The sequence below is a fragment of the Kogia breviceps genome, chromosome 1 (genome assembly GCF_026419965.1).
Source record: "Kogia breviceps isolate mKogBre1 chromosome 1, mKogBre1 haplotype 1, whole genome shotgun sequence".
NCBI lineage: Eukaryota > Metazoa > Chordata > Mammalia > Artiodactyla > Physeteridae > Kogia > Kogia breviceps.
The window spans coordinates 143,855,510-143,869,632 of NC_081310.1; the positions used below are offsets into that span (position 1 = coordinate 143,855,510).

The following is a 14,123-nucleotide window of genomic DNA, read 5'->3' on the forward strand; positions in this document are numbered from 1 at the left end:
ATTTCTATTGGACAAAGCTTGGTTTTAAGAATTGGAAGGAGGGCTAATGCAAAAGGATGCCTCATGACCAGGACAACGGTGGTATCACTCATTGAGAAAGGGACATGAGAAAGATTGGGGGCAGGCGGCTATGCTGCTTCAGGTTTTAGGTGTGTTGTGTTTGAAGCAGCTGTGCAGCATTCGAGTGTAAACTGAAATAGGCTTTTTTATTTAGACATTGGAATTAAGGTAAAGGGTCAGGGCTGTATGCACGCTAAGTGTGTTGGTCTTAGCTAAAGTCCTTATGGGTAAGGCATCTGAGGACCACTGCAGGTCAGGCAGGTGCTGAGTAATTTACGTATGTTCTCTCATATCCTCCTGGTACAACCCTGTTAGGTAGGTACTATTATTATCCCTTCCCATTTTACAGATGAGGGAACTGAAGGTCAGAGAAGTGAAACAACGTGGGGTAGTCCGTGATGAGCCAGGATTCGAATTTATCTGACTCTAAATAAAGGCTCTTGTTCACTCTGCTACACCAGCCCTCCAGGACTGGGGCCCTGAGAAAACCAAACTCAGAAGAAGGAACAAGAGCTGTAGAAAGGAATAGCATTAGACAGGCAAGAATACGATGGTCTGGCATCTCCGAAGCCAGGGAGGAGACACTTTCCAAAAGGAAGTAGCTGTTAGGAAAACAAATTTAGACTTGAGTTACAAAGGATGTTAAATGCTAAGAACTGTTTCAAACTGAAGGAGGGTTAATCCTGTAGGTTAAGGTCATTAGAAGGAGTTAGAATTTTCCAGGACTTGTTCAGAGCTTTGAAAAGTTAAGCATAGGTAGGAAGTGGCATTCTTTTAAACTGACCTGTTCTAAGACCCAGGCAGAAATAAACATGGGTCGAACCAAGAGGCAGAGACTCTAATAATCATCACTGGTGTTTCTCAGGAGGAGAAAGGAACCAGCTGCTCAGGCTATGCAGCTCTCTCCTCTGGATTTATTACCCAGGATTGGCTCATTCTCAAGGCTCCCTGCCAGCTTCGCTAGGGCACAGGAGGATGATGGGACCATCCTGCGTCTTTAGTAGTAGTCCTACCTGGAATCTGGGGCAGTCCTTCTTTTAAATAAGAGCAGCCAGTTCTCCTTCACTTAGATCTTCTCTCAAGGCCATTGAACTCCCCACTTTACCGTCATTGCTATGGAAACCACCTACCTGAAGGAGCAACAGGCCCTAAAGGGAGGCCTTGTCTTCTTTGTCCACTGCTTCTGGTTGACACTTGGCCTTGCTTTCTCCCGATTCCTTCCTTGTGTCTTTGATGGTCAGAGGCCTGCAGTAGAGAGTGGCGATGGAGAGGATGACCTTGAGAGTCAGGTGGCCCTGAGTCCCAGCTCTGCTGCGTAAATCAGTGTGATCTTCGGCAAGATTTTTTAACCTCTCTGTGCTTCATCTATAAAGCAGAAATGATAAAAGAATTCATCTCTAAGAAGATTAAATGAAATGATTCTTGGAATTTACTTACCTGGCACATACTAAGTACTCAATAAGTGGTGGTAGTTTCTTGAATTTTATCATCATAACAATAGCAATAACATCTTCATCACCATCATCATTATTCAAGGACATGTGCCCTGGATGGCAGGTAAAATCTACTAATCAAAGATACCAGACGAAGACTTCAAAGGGTTAGCAAGTTTAAAAGCATCTGCTGGGGATTCCCTGGTGGCCCAGTGGTTGAGAATCTGCCTGCTAATGCAGGGGACACGGGTTCGAGCCCTGGTCTGGGAAGATCCCACATGCCTTGGAGCAATTAGGCCCGTGAGCCACAACTACCGAGCCTGCGCATCTGGAGCCTGTGCTCCGCAACAAGAGAGGCCGCGACAGTGAGAGGCCCGCGCACTGCTGTGAAGAGTGGCCCCCACTCGCCTCAACTAGAGAAAGCCCTTGCACAGAAACGAAGAGCCAACACAGCCTAAAATAAATAAATAATTTAAAAGCATCTGCTTTTAGAGGAAGAGCTCTGTTGAGGTTTTGAGAGAGAACTGTTCTCTTTCTTTTTCACTCTGCTGATTCTGAGCCTACGCATACTTCTCTTAGAAAGGAACATCACTATCGCTTCGTTGTCTCTTCCCCATCCCAAAGCATGTCTTCCACCGTTCTGTGCAGCCCTTCCTCATCTGTCCGTCTTATTTTCCATCCCCCTAGGCCAGCAACTTGTTCCTTGCGCTCTGTGTTCTCGGAACTGGACAGGAGCAGGGCAGGACATGCAGCCAGCCAGTCACAGGTTCAACTACCTTTGGCCTCATTGCCTGCGAGCTTTGTTTGGGGTGGGGGTTAGGACGACACCTTGTGAATTCTGGGGGGATACAAGTCAGCTGATAACACTGGGAGAGGTAGTTTACCTTCCCACCCTGCACTAGCAAGGTACAGCAGGAGGAGGGGAGAACATCAGGCAAGGCCTGTGGGTGCTCAGAGGACTTCCCACGGGCTGTGATCAGGGGATGCAGCTATTAAATGCTCAGCAGGAGTATCCTCTATGTTTACTACCCTCACATGCTTATTTTATCTGATGCCTTAACAGTCCTTTGAGATAGAAAAGTATTATTATCCCCATTTTTCCCATGAGAAAGTTGAGGCTTAGATAGGCTACAGGCCCTGCGCAGGGCGCCAAAGGTAGGAAGGGGCAGGGGCAGGGATGAGTCCAAGTCCCCTGGCCTAATCCTTGAGCATGTCCCAGGAACTAAATATCCAAGGCACAGTGTAAAGGCTGTGCCACAGGTTCAAATAGAGGGCCTGGCAGGTGTGCCTCTGCTCAGATCCAGCCCACTTGTGTAAGATTTTGATTTTTCCAGAAATTTTTCTTTTTAAGGTGAAATCTCTTCAGTTTTCAAGTGTTGACAATTAAAACACACACAGGGCTTCCCTTGTGGCGCAGCGGTTGAGAGTCTGCCTGCCAATGCAGGGGACACGGGTTCAAGCCCTGGTGTGGGAAGATCTCACATGCCGCGGAGCAACTAGGCCCGTGCACCACAACTACTGAGCCTGCGCGTCTGGAGCCTGTGCTCTGCAACGAGAGAGGCCACGACAGTGAGAGGCCCACGCTTGCCGCAACTAGAGAAAGCCCTCGCAAAGAAACGAAGACCCAACACAGCCAAAAATAATAAATTAATTAATTAATTTAAACACACACACACACACACACACACACACACACACACACACACACACACACACACTCTCCCTCCCTCCCTCCCTCCTTCCCTCGCGTGCGCTCGTTCGCTCGCTCGCTCTCTCTCTCTCTCTCTCTCTCTCTCTCTCTCTCTCTCTCTCTCTCTCACACACACACACACACACACACACACACACAATTTAGTTAATCCTCTGTGGGACCCAACCAAACACATCTGCAGTCTGGATGCAGCCTGCAGGCTCTGATAGAAAATAATAAGTGTTCATGAGAATAGAAAGCCAGTTAGTTCTTAGGGGCCTGACTGTCCACTCCCTGAACTCCTGCCAAGACCCTATCAGTAGATGTTGCTACCTGATCACATTACCTTGAAACTCTTGTTTTACTGTCTGAATTTTTCCCTTGTTTCCCACCGAGCACGTGGTTTTCATCTTATTAACAAGCCTAGGGGTCCAGCACTTGTTAAACGTCTGTGTGTACCGGGCGCATTAGTGCTAGGTGCTCCTGTTTGTCCTCCCAACAAGCCTGTTAGATTGCTGTCCCCTTTAGCAGATGAGGAGCAGGCAGAGAGCTGGGGTAAGACATTGATAGTTGAAGGCAGGATCAGAGGGTAAGTGGTAGCCTGCTGTCTTTTTTTTTTTTTTTTTGCAGCCTCCTCTTTTATTACAGCCACAAGGGGTGTGTTTGCTCAGAAAGTTGGCTTCACTCCAGTGATTCAGTTACTGGCCAGGCCATGATGACTTGTGATTCAGATCCTGGGGCTTCCTGGTGCCTTCCCCCCAGAGTGTGCTCTGTGACACACTTTCCATCCCCACCCTCCTCTCCCTGCTTCAGGCCCCTCTTGACGAAGATTAAAATGCCCACATTTCCCTAATGTGACATCTTGTTCCCAGGAATTTCTAGGAAGCTGAGAATTCAGATGAATAATAGCATTAAAACCAATGCAAAGTATTTGAATAGCTAAATACTACTTATGTTTATTCAAATCTCTCAGCCACATGTAAAAGTGGAAACAAGGCTGCAGAAGCAATAGCCAGAGTTTTATCAAACCTGGGTGTCTGCACAGGCAGGCACAGGCAGGCACAGGCCTGGGCCCTTCTGGGTGGGTTATCCAGTGACTCCAGAAGCTGACCTCAGTCCTTGCCTAATAGCCACAGCGAGAACATTCTTACTTAGCTTATGGATATGAGAGGGGAGACCTGTCTTCCAGGGCACTAGACAGACAAACAGATCCCTTCTGCACCAGAAGGGGTGTTGTACAAACGTGAAGCCATCAGCAAGGCCACAACTCCAGGTCATGGAGTGTCAAGGTCGCCCTTGATGAGAACCACATCGTAGACTGTTCAGTGATGTCCAGAGTGTTTGTGAATCAAATTAATTGGAATTGCATCCTTTCCTTGATACAATAGGAAATGTGGCTTCTGGGGTGGAGAGGCTTAAAAGCTAGTTCAAGGCTGTGAGCTGGATTAACTTGGAGCAAGTTTTTCTAATTTTGGTTGCCTCATCTATAAAACAAGGATGAAAAAGTAATATACCTTTCAGGCTGAGAGTGAGGCTTCAAAGACGAATGCAGATGAAAGTATGTGTGCGCTCTAAGGTCCTATACATCGGGTGCTGTCTGTCTTGGAAACTATTTTTGGAGTAAGAATAACACAAGTTTTTTATCCAAGTAGTAGCACAAACAAACAGCCAGACATCCGTGCATTGAGGGAAGACCAAAGACACCCTCTGAGGGTGCAGAGAGGCTCAGAGATGTTTCTGTCCCAGCCTCTCGGTCTGGTTCTGCCCCAGCCCAGCCGTTGAGGTAATGCAGAGCAGCTGCAGGTGGGGAGGACGTCCTCAGCGAGACCTCCTGCTCCTGTAAACACCACCCACCGCTCAGACATCAAGCAGCTGTGACCCTGCTTTCATACAAGTGAGGCAGCTCAGCCCACTGAGTTACCTGAAGAGGTTCCTTAGGCTAAAACCACATAATTTTGATTTGACTTCTCCATTGGGAGCATGTTATCATAAGAAATTATGTTCTTTACCAGTGGCCCAGTGTACAACTTTTTCTAGAGGGATCCCCAGCCGAAGGGAGCAGGAAGCTATCTGAGGGATAGGGAGAGGGCTCTCTGTGAAGGAGCAGGTCAGAACACAGATGTCAGAAGTAGGGAAAGCTGTAAGAGCCCCAAGCTGGCAAGCATGAACTGTGAACCACTGGCTATTTATAATCGTGACTATAATACAGTCAGGAAGTAAGTCGTCCGTGTACCAGATGCAAAGTTTCTCACCAATTTTAGGAGGGCCTACCCAAGCATTTTATAACTGAAGCCAAATTGTGGACTATTTGCTTACAGCTGTGTGGGTGGGAGGAGCCATGCCTGACCCAGTCCTGATGTGTGTGTGAAATGTTCTGCAGTTACAGAAAAACTTGCTCAGGCCTTGGAAACTTTATGCCCTAGAGGTTGAGAAGAAGAGACTGCTTGGCGTTATTTTCCTGCAAAGGGAACATTTATGAAGTCCTATTTATGAAGTCCATTTATGAAGCCTGGAAACCACAGGCCACTCAGAAAGGGTGTCACATTCGCATTCTGAAGGCTGGGGGCCAATCCTCAGAACAGGCGCCAGCTGGCAGGGGAGCCCCGTTTAACTGTGCTACAGGGAACAAAACGAGGACCAGCGCGCTGTGAATCAGGGCACTTCAAACTGTTCGCAGAAAGGCTGCCTGCAGCCTTAGACCCATTTCAAAGGCTCGCTCTGTTAACAGGTGCTTGCTGGGAGCACAGAAGGGCTGGGCCAGACCGCTGGGTGTGTGCAAAGTCACCGGGAGGAGACCCTCAGCCTCTCCTTTGGGTGGGGCAGGATGAGTGCGGAATCTGAGGAGGCGGCAGCTTGTCAGGAAGTGTGTTGTAACCAGGTCGCCCAAGGCGAGGCCACCGTGCCCTGCCACACGAGGGCTCCTCCCAGTTTCCTGCACGGCTTGGGCTCCCTTATGCTAGGGGAATCCTCAGTGGGCTGTTTCCAGACATTCTATTCTGCCCTGACACCAGAGTGCAGCAGAATTGCCTGGGGCCCATGCCCATAGCCCACCCCGACCAGTCGGTTAAAACGCTTGGAGGCTCATTGACCAGGGGGAGGCAGGTAGGTACACAGAGGATTCCCATTCATTGTGCTGGGTGTGACCCCCCAAGGATAAATACAATAGCAGCTGCTGTGTATGGAGTGCCTTGGTCCTATGCTAAACAGTGCATGTGCACCAGTGAATTGAATCCTCAAAAACAATAGTATCCCTATATTACAAATGAGAAAACATGGGCTCATAGAGGTTAAGTAACTGGAAGAGGTAGGGTCCAAACCAGGAACATGAAGCTTGCCGATTAGGCTGGATTTCAAAGTTCTGCACGCAGTTAAAAAGCACAGTTTTATTTGGGCATTTGACCCAAAGCTGCCTCTCACTTCAGAAGGTACAAGCCCTACCCAAGTCCTTGAAATCAGCCATCAGAAGAAGCATTCTGAGTGCGGTAGAACTCCGGTGGACACCGCAGGAGCTGTGGGTTGCTGTTTTCGGCAGCCTTGTCTAGTGTAAGCCTTTATGGCAGATATGCCTTGTGCACCTGCAGCCCCTCCAGGTTGAGCCAGCCTGCGTTTGCTGCTGGCGCCACGGTGCCCTCAGACTTTGCTGAGCCCTGGCATAGCGCCGGCGAGGCACACCTACTGTCCACCTGCTATGACTCATAAACTGCCAGGGCTGCCAGCTTTGCGATGTCTTCCAATGCTGCCGTGCCGAGAGAGAACTTAGCCATATATGGCGGGGGCACCAGGCAGTGCTTTTCCCCAGCCCGCCTTCCCCTTGGACTATGCCATTGGGCAACTAGACCGGTCGAAGCTCAAGGTCCGGGATGTTTCCTTTGCTTTTCACCGGGAGAGAGAGGCAGAGGGCAGGCCCACGAGCATGTGGTGGGGGTGTGGGATTAGCCAGTGCCCTGGCCACCAGGATGAAGCCAGAGAGGTCAAAGGGGTGGGGCGGGGGGGAGGTGCTGATGTAGGTCCATTAAATATTTCAGGCTTGAGGCAGCATCCCATGTGACTTTTGCTGTGGATCTGTCATTGAGAGTCTTTCAGCTGAAAGGTTCCCACTTTTTCCTGAATAAAGACTTCCTTATCTGCCTAACTTTCTCCAAAGGACGGCAAATCTTGATAGCACCTAAAAATGCACCCTTTGTGCAGAGTTCTCCAGCAGCACTCTCTTCTGCCCTTTTCTGTTGCCAGGATTTGTATCAGTGTAATAGTTGGGTAAGAGAGCCAAAATGAAATGAAATCAAACCTTCTATTAACGCACAGGGCAGTAATGTTAACCTGCATGTGGAGCATGGCCCACGTTGGCTGGAGGCCTTGTAACTACCACGGACGTCTGTGTGTGTTTGTTTCCCCTTAGAAAACGCTATTTTATGCTGTATATGGGGCGCATGGATTAAACTACTAGTACTGGGTTTCTGCAGACGAAAGATTCAGGAAGGTGCTCAAAAGGATTACAAGCTTAGAAGCTGAGGCCGCCACTCCCATTGCCGAGGGGCTTTGTGGTAGCAGCCTCCAAGAGGCTGTGGTGACCGGCAATGCATCCTTTCCCCCTCAAAGCATTATGAGCGTCTAAGCAACTTAAAGATGACTGTTCTTCACCTTTAAAAAAAAAAAACAGTTCTCTTCAGATTTCAGGTGAAACAGTAACTGAAGATGTCCAGCAAGACAGCCAGCACCAACAACATCGCCCAGGCAAGAAGGACTGTGCAGCAGCTGAGAATGGAAGCCTCCATCGAAAGAATAAAGGTAAGAGCCTTGAGTGGGTCAGATGTGTTTTCTGCCCTCTGCCCTCCCAAGGCTGGGCCACATATCTGAGAAGGTGGGTGCCAGGTAATCGGGCCAGGTGCCAGGATTTTCCCCGGGCCAGCTGAGGGTCTCCAAATCTTAACTTTCATTTCAACATAGCACTGGCGAGCCAGAGTGTCTGAGTGAGGCTCTCTGTGTGGACAGAAAACCTAAAGCCCGAGACAGGATTTCCTGAGGACCTGCCTTCCCTGAGCGCACATGGTCGGGCCCTCTGTCACTGTGTTCTCCCTCGGGACAGGGCTTCCAGGTGGACTTTATAAACACCCTCGTCATCCCTCTGGAATGTATGAAGTGTTCTAGAGTTACCAGTGCAGCCAAGGTGGCCTTGCATAAGTCAACAACCAGGTGTCCTTTTTAGGAGAAGGTGGGTTTTTCAGTGTGTGCGGACTTTGACGACCGCAGTCTGCAACCCAGGGTAAGTATCGCCAGCCTTAGTTGAGATCTGGAGGAAACCAGAAGGCATTTGTTGGGTCACCTGACTTTGAAGTCTTTTTCCCCCCAGACCTGAAGAGAGAGCTAGGCGTGAGTGCCTTGGAATGTTGTGAGTAATGGCCGTTTCCTAGATACTGAAGCAGTCACCTGATAAATTCCTCTGGGCCTAGAGATAGTCACCTGTCTTCAAAACAGGAGGCTGCCTGTGCCCCTGGCCTGAGGACACTGATCTGATTATTCTAACGGGTCTTCCACCCAGACTTCTGAACAGGGTGTGGTATTTCCATTTTTAACTCATGCCAAAGTAAGGTACTGCATCTTCCCATGCTGGCTTTGTCCCTCTTTTTATTCCCCCAAGCCTAATCTTTAACAGTAAATCTTGAAGCTCTACTAGAATTTGGCTCTATTCTGAGTTTTGGCTCTGAGCCTATAATTCGGTTCTTTAACTCTGTTGTGCATTCTAATCGATGTGTTATTGGATAGAAACTAAGATACAACCTTCCTTTGAATCACGGCCACTTTCTTTTTCCCCTCCCCCCCCCCCAACTTTTTATTTTGAGAAATTTCAAACCTGTGGAAGAGTTGTAACAACAAACACCCATATACTGTTTACTAAGATTCACCAATTATTAGCATTTTACCACACTTGTTTTCTCTGTCTCTACACACACACACTCAAAAAACTGACATAATTTTTTCTTTAAATTTGTTGAAAGTTATTTGCAAACATCGTGACACATCACCCCTAATACTTCACCATCTCTGTCTCCTAAGTATAAGGGCATTCTTCTACGTAACCACAGTACAATGCTTACACTCAGGACCAGCTGCTAATAGTATCTAACACATAGTCCAGTTTTGAAGATTCCAGGCCACTCACTTTTCAGAATGGCCCTCACTTTAGATGGGATTGTTTGCTGACCATCAAATTCAGGCTAAAAGTTTGGACAGAAATACTAGCTGGCTGGTGGCGAGTCTTCTGCACTCACTCCAAGAGACATCTGATGTCAGTTTGATCACGTGGTTAAGGAAGGCCTTATCTGCCAGATTTCTCCATTTAGAAGTACCTTTTCCCTCTTTAAGTAACAAATAATCTGGGAGTGATACTTTGGTTATCCTGTTCTCCAACAGTCTTCCACCCAGTGGGTTAGCATTCAAATACCTTTCAAGTATGTAAATATTTTCTTTTTTTTTTTTTTAACTTTTTTTAATTGAAGCATAGTTGATTTACAGTTTTGTGCCAATCTCTGCTCTACAGCAAAGTGACTCAGTTATACACGTATAGACATTCTTGTTTTATATATTCTTTTCCATTATGGTTTATCACAGGATACTGAATATAGTCCCCTGTGCTATACAGTAGGACCTTGTTGTTTATCCAACCCTATACATAGTTTACATCTACCAACCCCAAACTCCCAGTCCATCTCTCTCCCTCCCCCTTGACAACCGCAAGTCTGTTCTCTATGTCTATGTGTCTGTTTGTTTTGTAGATATAGGTTCATTTGTGCCATATTTTAGATTCTACATATAAGTGATATCATATGGTATGTGTCTGACTTACTTCACTTAGTGTGATCATCTCTAGTTGCATCCTGTAAATATTTTCTTTGTTTGCTTTGGTCTGTCCACACACCAGGTTTCAAAGGCATCAGCGGACCTCATGTCCTACTGTGAGGAGCATGCAAGGAATGACCCTCTGCTGATGGGGATACCAACTTCAGAAAACCCTTTCAAAGACAAAAAGACCTGCATCATCTTATAGAGGAGTTGGTGAAGTGGTTCCTCCCCTCTTTTCAACAAAGCAAATGCTGAGCAGCTCCTTGAAAAGATTTACCTTCGGCTTATTTGGTAACCACTGCTAATAACTAAAATGCTCTTAACTAACTTGGAATCATGGACTCTCAGAAGTCTTTGTTTTCCAAGTTGTCCTTTCTCTAAAATGCCCTTTAATGAATTAATACAGAATAACAATCTTGTTTTCCATTTGTTGACTCTGGTGTCATATTGGGTTACTGCTGAAGGAAAGTTGGTCTGGCCTTTTATAAAAATATGTGAATGATCCAGTTAAGACCTAAAGTACCTAAGGACTCGTCTCGATTAAAATGCCAAGAATAACTTGTCCTAAAGCCTTTCTATCATAGTATGTTCTTAATAGGGTTATGCCAATCTGTACAGTATATGTGGGTGAGGAGTGTTTTGTGTATATATATATGTGTGTTTGTATATACACATCTCAAAGCTTATTTCCCTATTAAAATGTCTCTCTCTCCAGACCATCAGTTCAACTCCAGAAGAAGTTGTTATACCTTTGTCTTGAGCTGTGTGTGGGTAGAATTAAATTCTTTTCTTATAGTTATTGTACAAAAAGTAAAGAGCACCCTAAAGACTGCATTCATTGTAACTGAGTAATGAAGTCATCTCTCTCCTCTTGAAATCTTGCTGACCTCTTAGGCTACAGTAAACTGTGCCAATTAAAATTTAAAAACTGAACTAAAAGCCCTTTTATGATATGAGTATTAATTCACCAAGGGCTTTCGGGCTTCAGTGATCCTGCGTCTAGAAGAGGGGAGGAGGCCCTTGGGGTACCCTGGGCAGCTGTGCCCCGGGGCTCACGTCCTCTGGAGCAGGGGTAGACACCTCTGAAATTTCCACTCTAACCATGGCAGCGAGACAGCAGCCGTGAGCCGGGCCAAGAGAGGAGCAGGAATGCGTGAAAAACAGCTGCTCTCCTTGGCCCAACTTTGTGATTTAGCTCACTTTCTCTGCCTCCCCTCTATCTTTCCTCTGCCGCCAGAACATGTCCTCAGAGGCAATGTTCACCTCCCAGCCCCAAGTGGGCAGATCATGAAGAGGAAGAAGCATACACACAAAAAGAACGTACAGGTATCAGACACTTACTTACGTATAAGCTCTTTTCAAGTATCTGCAGCATCATCGTCATCCCTAGCTTGTCCTCACACCATCTGAGACAGGCTGGGATCCAGTGGTTCGCTACCTGGGCCCACGGTTCCAGCAGCTGGGTGTTGGGCTCCTTGATTTTCCTCTGGGCATGATGGTGCTGCCACACATCCTCAGAATTTCCAGTGGGGATGCCAAAAGAAGGCATCTCCTATGGCCAGAAGGCATCTCCTCCGTTAACTTTATCTAAGAGGAAGAGAGGGTCTTTTAAAATGCTTATTTATGGGCCCAAACCATACACTAGACCTTTGATATTTTAATTCAGCTTCAGTTCATTAAAAACAACTACTAATGAATGATTTAAAATAGTCTCAAAAAGGATTCCTCCCCAAGAAGGAATTACTTACAACGGTTTTCCCTAGTTCCGTACACTCTTGCCCTGCAGTACAAGCCCCTTTTAAAATCTAATGTCTGAGCTTTGAGTATTATGCTAATTGTGGGTGAACAAATGCAGTACTGTGTCCAAACTTCTCAAATATATTCCATATTTCTCCAAATCACCTGCCTATTCAGCATTGTGAACGGGCCTCACTCTTCCAGGACCATGTGGAAATCACACCACCGCTGTTATCCTCTTGTCATCTACGCTTAGTTCCGCAAAACGCCCAGTTTCCAAGTAAATTATAGGCACCTGTTGGAGAGAGAACAGTTTTTCCTTTCAAAAGGTGATATTTGAAATGTACATTAAGACAACTTTACATTTACAGCTTCACTTAATGAGACATTCTTTTTTTTATAAGTATATTTTTCTACTGATAGTTTCAGAACACTAATCTTATTTTCACTCTGATTTTTACCATGTCTCTTTAAATATTTATAATGTAGCTTGTTACAAAATATTTTCATGAAATTACTTTTATTATACTGCTATGTACACATTTTTGGTAGCAAGCATAGTTTATTATTTAGTACTAAAACATGTTCTTTTACCTAACGGAAAACAAATATGGTTTGCTATATATTTGTTAACATGCCTGTAGTGGTTAGGAATGGACTTGAGGTCCCAGGAGATTTCATTTTTATTTTTGCTGGCCAGATATCATAAAGGCTACGAGTATGAAAATCATGTAACTTCCTAACCTGGTGTAGGGTATGTTTAAGAAAAGTGATATCAAATCCTTTGATGCTGGACCCAAAGGGGGAGAAAAATTGTAGCTAAATGTTGATGTACTTATAACTAGACATCTATGTGAGAAAAATATAATATATGTATACATATATATGATATGCAGAAGTCACTTATTTATCAGGCTTTATTCTACTTGTAAAGCCACAGTTTAACTATTCGGCAGCAACTGGTTTTTGATAATGACAGACGAATGCCCAGTGTGTGTTATTTTTTTTTCCAACTACCACTATAATGACACACCTAATCAATTACGTGCATGCAACTTCTTGCCTGCATATCTATGAAGCTATTTAAGTATGTTCACTATACTTTGCCTTTAATGCTGCTTCTGTTAACAGTGATCTCTTTTTCCATTCTTATATCTTCATTAGTGCATCATAAATCTGTCCAATTGAGGCCTCAGGACCATGGCAAGATATGCTAGACAGAATTTCATGACTCCAAAGTACTTTACGGGAACACTTTTTTTTAAAATAGAGAAACACTTTCTATACCAGGTGGTTCACAAGCTATAGGTTTTTTTCTAAATAAGAATCAGGTTTTTACATTTCTTTACCTTATTATTAAAATGAAAAGTGCCATACTTACCCTTTAAAGGAAAGACCTGATTTGCTTTCTCTCTATTGGGACTACTTTTGTGCTTTACTAATCTTTCAACTATCAGAAAAAACAATTATACCAACAATTTAGTAACTTTGAGGCATAAGTTAGCTTAGGTAGTGCAGGATGTGCCAAACTTTCCCTCCAGATTCCTTCTTCTCAGTCAGTTTGCACCTAAAAGAGTGTCATCTGAGTGAGTACTCCGAATTTTAACAGCTATATAGTCCCAAGAAGTAAATCACAGTACATGTCAGTCCTTTCTCAATAAACATAATAAATACCAGAGTGTGTTAGGACTTGTGCTGACTTTTTATGGTAGATCTGTTAATAGGAAAAAAATACATTGAATCAAGTAGAATTATCTGTATGTTAAAATAGAACACTTACCTAGAGCTGAGTGGCCTGGATCGTTCATTGTCTAGCCAATCCTGTGTCCCTGTGTTGTGTGACTTTGAACAAGGCACTACATCTCTCTGGGCCTCCATTTCACCATCTGTAAAATGGGGCTTGAAGTAAATGATTGCTGAGATCCCCCTGTTCCATCCAGCAGCCTACTACCCACCCCTCTACTGGTCCTGCCAACATGTTGGTGCTATTTGCTGCTTCAAATATAGAATTGGTTTGTCTATTGTGTGTGCTCATTTAATCGCTTATGAAAGGGCTTTTTGTTATATGGCTTTTTTTTTCTAGTTTTGTGGACTTGATTACTGTAATAATGTCTTGTTTATAGCCATGTAACTATAAACATACATTCCCTTGATGTCTCAGTAAATTTGCATTTGACATATAGTTGATGGGATTGTTGTTTTATAACATTCTTTGACTACTCATCTGTCCAGCATCTTATTAACCTAAACATTGTGATCATTGTTTGGAAATCTGTTCTGCGGAAAGAATAAAAGCATTTACTTCATAGCTAACGTGTTCACAGATTTGAAAGAAGTTTCATTAAAGCACCGTTGCTTTCTTTACT

At 45.0% G+C, this 14,123-nt stretch overlaps 1 protein-coding gene across 5 annotated transcripts in view; it reads left to right on the plus strand.

Moving 5' to 3' along the window:
• GNG12 (G protein subunit gamma 12) overlaps nucleotides 1-13,776 on the plus strand; it is a 122,418-nt gene extending 108,642 nt beyond the window's left edge. For 3 of the 5 annotated variants that reach the window (XM_067006050.1, XM_067006045.1, XM_067006054.1), the window contains exons 3-4: nucleotides 7,858-7,968; nucleotides 10,100-13,776. In XM_067006050.1, coding sequence (XP_066862151.1) covers nucleotides 7,876-7,968; nucleotides 10,100-10,225 — 219 coding nt within the window. In that variant the 5' untranslated portion in view covers nucleotides 7,858-7,875 and the 3' untranslated portion in view covers nucleotides 10,226-13,776. Of the gene's footprint in view, nucleotides 1-7,840; nucleotides 7,969-10,099 lie in introns of all 5 variants that reach the window. The other 2 variants (XM_067006041.1, XM_059075882.2) reach the window with 2 other exon arrangements.
• The last annotated feature ends 347 nt before the right edge of the window (nucleotides 13,777-14,123 follow it).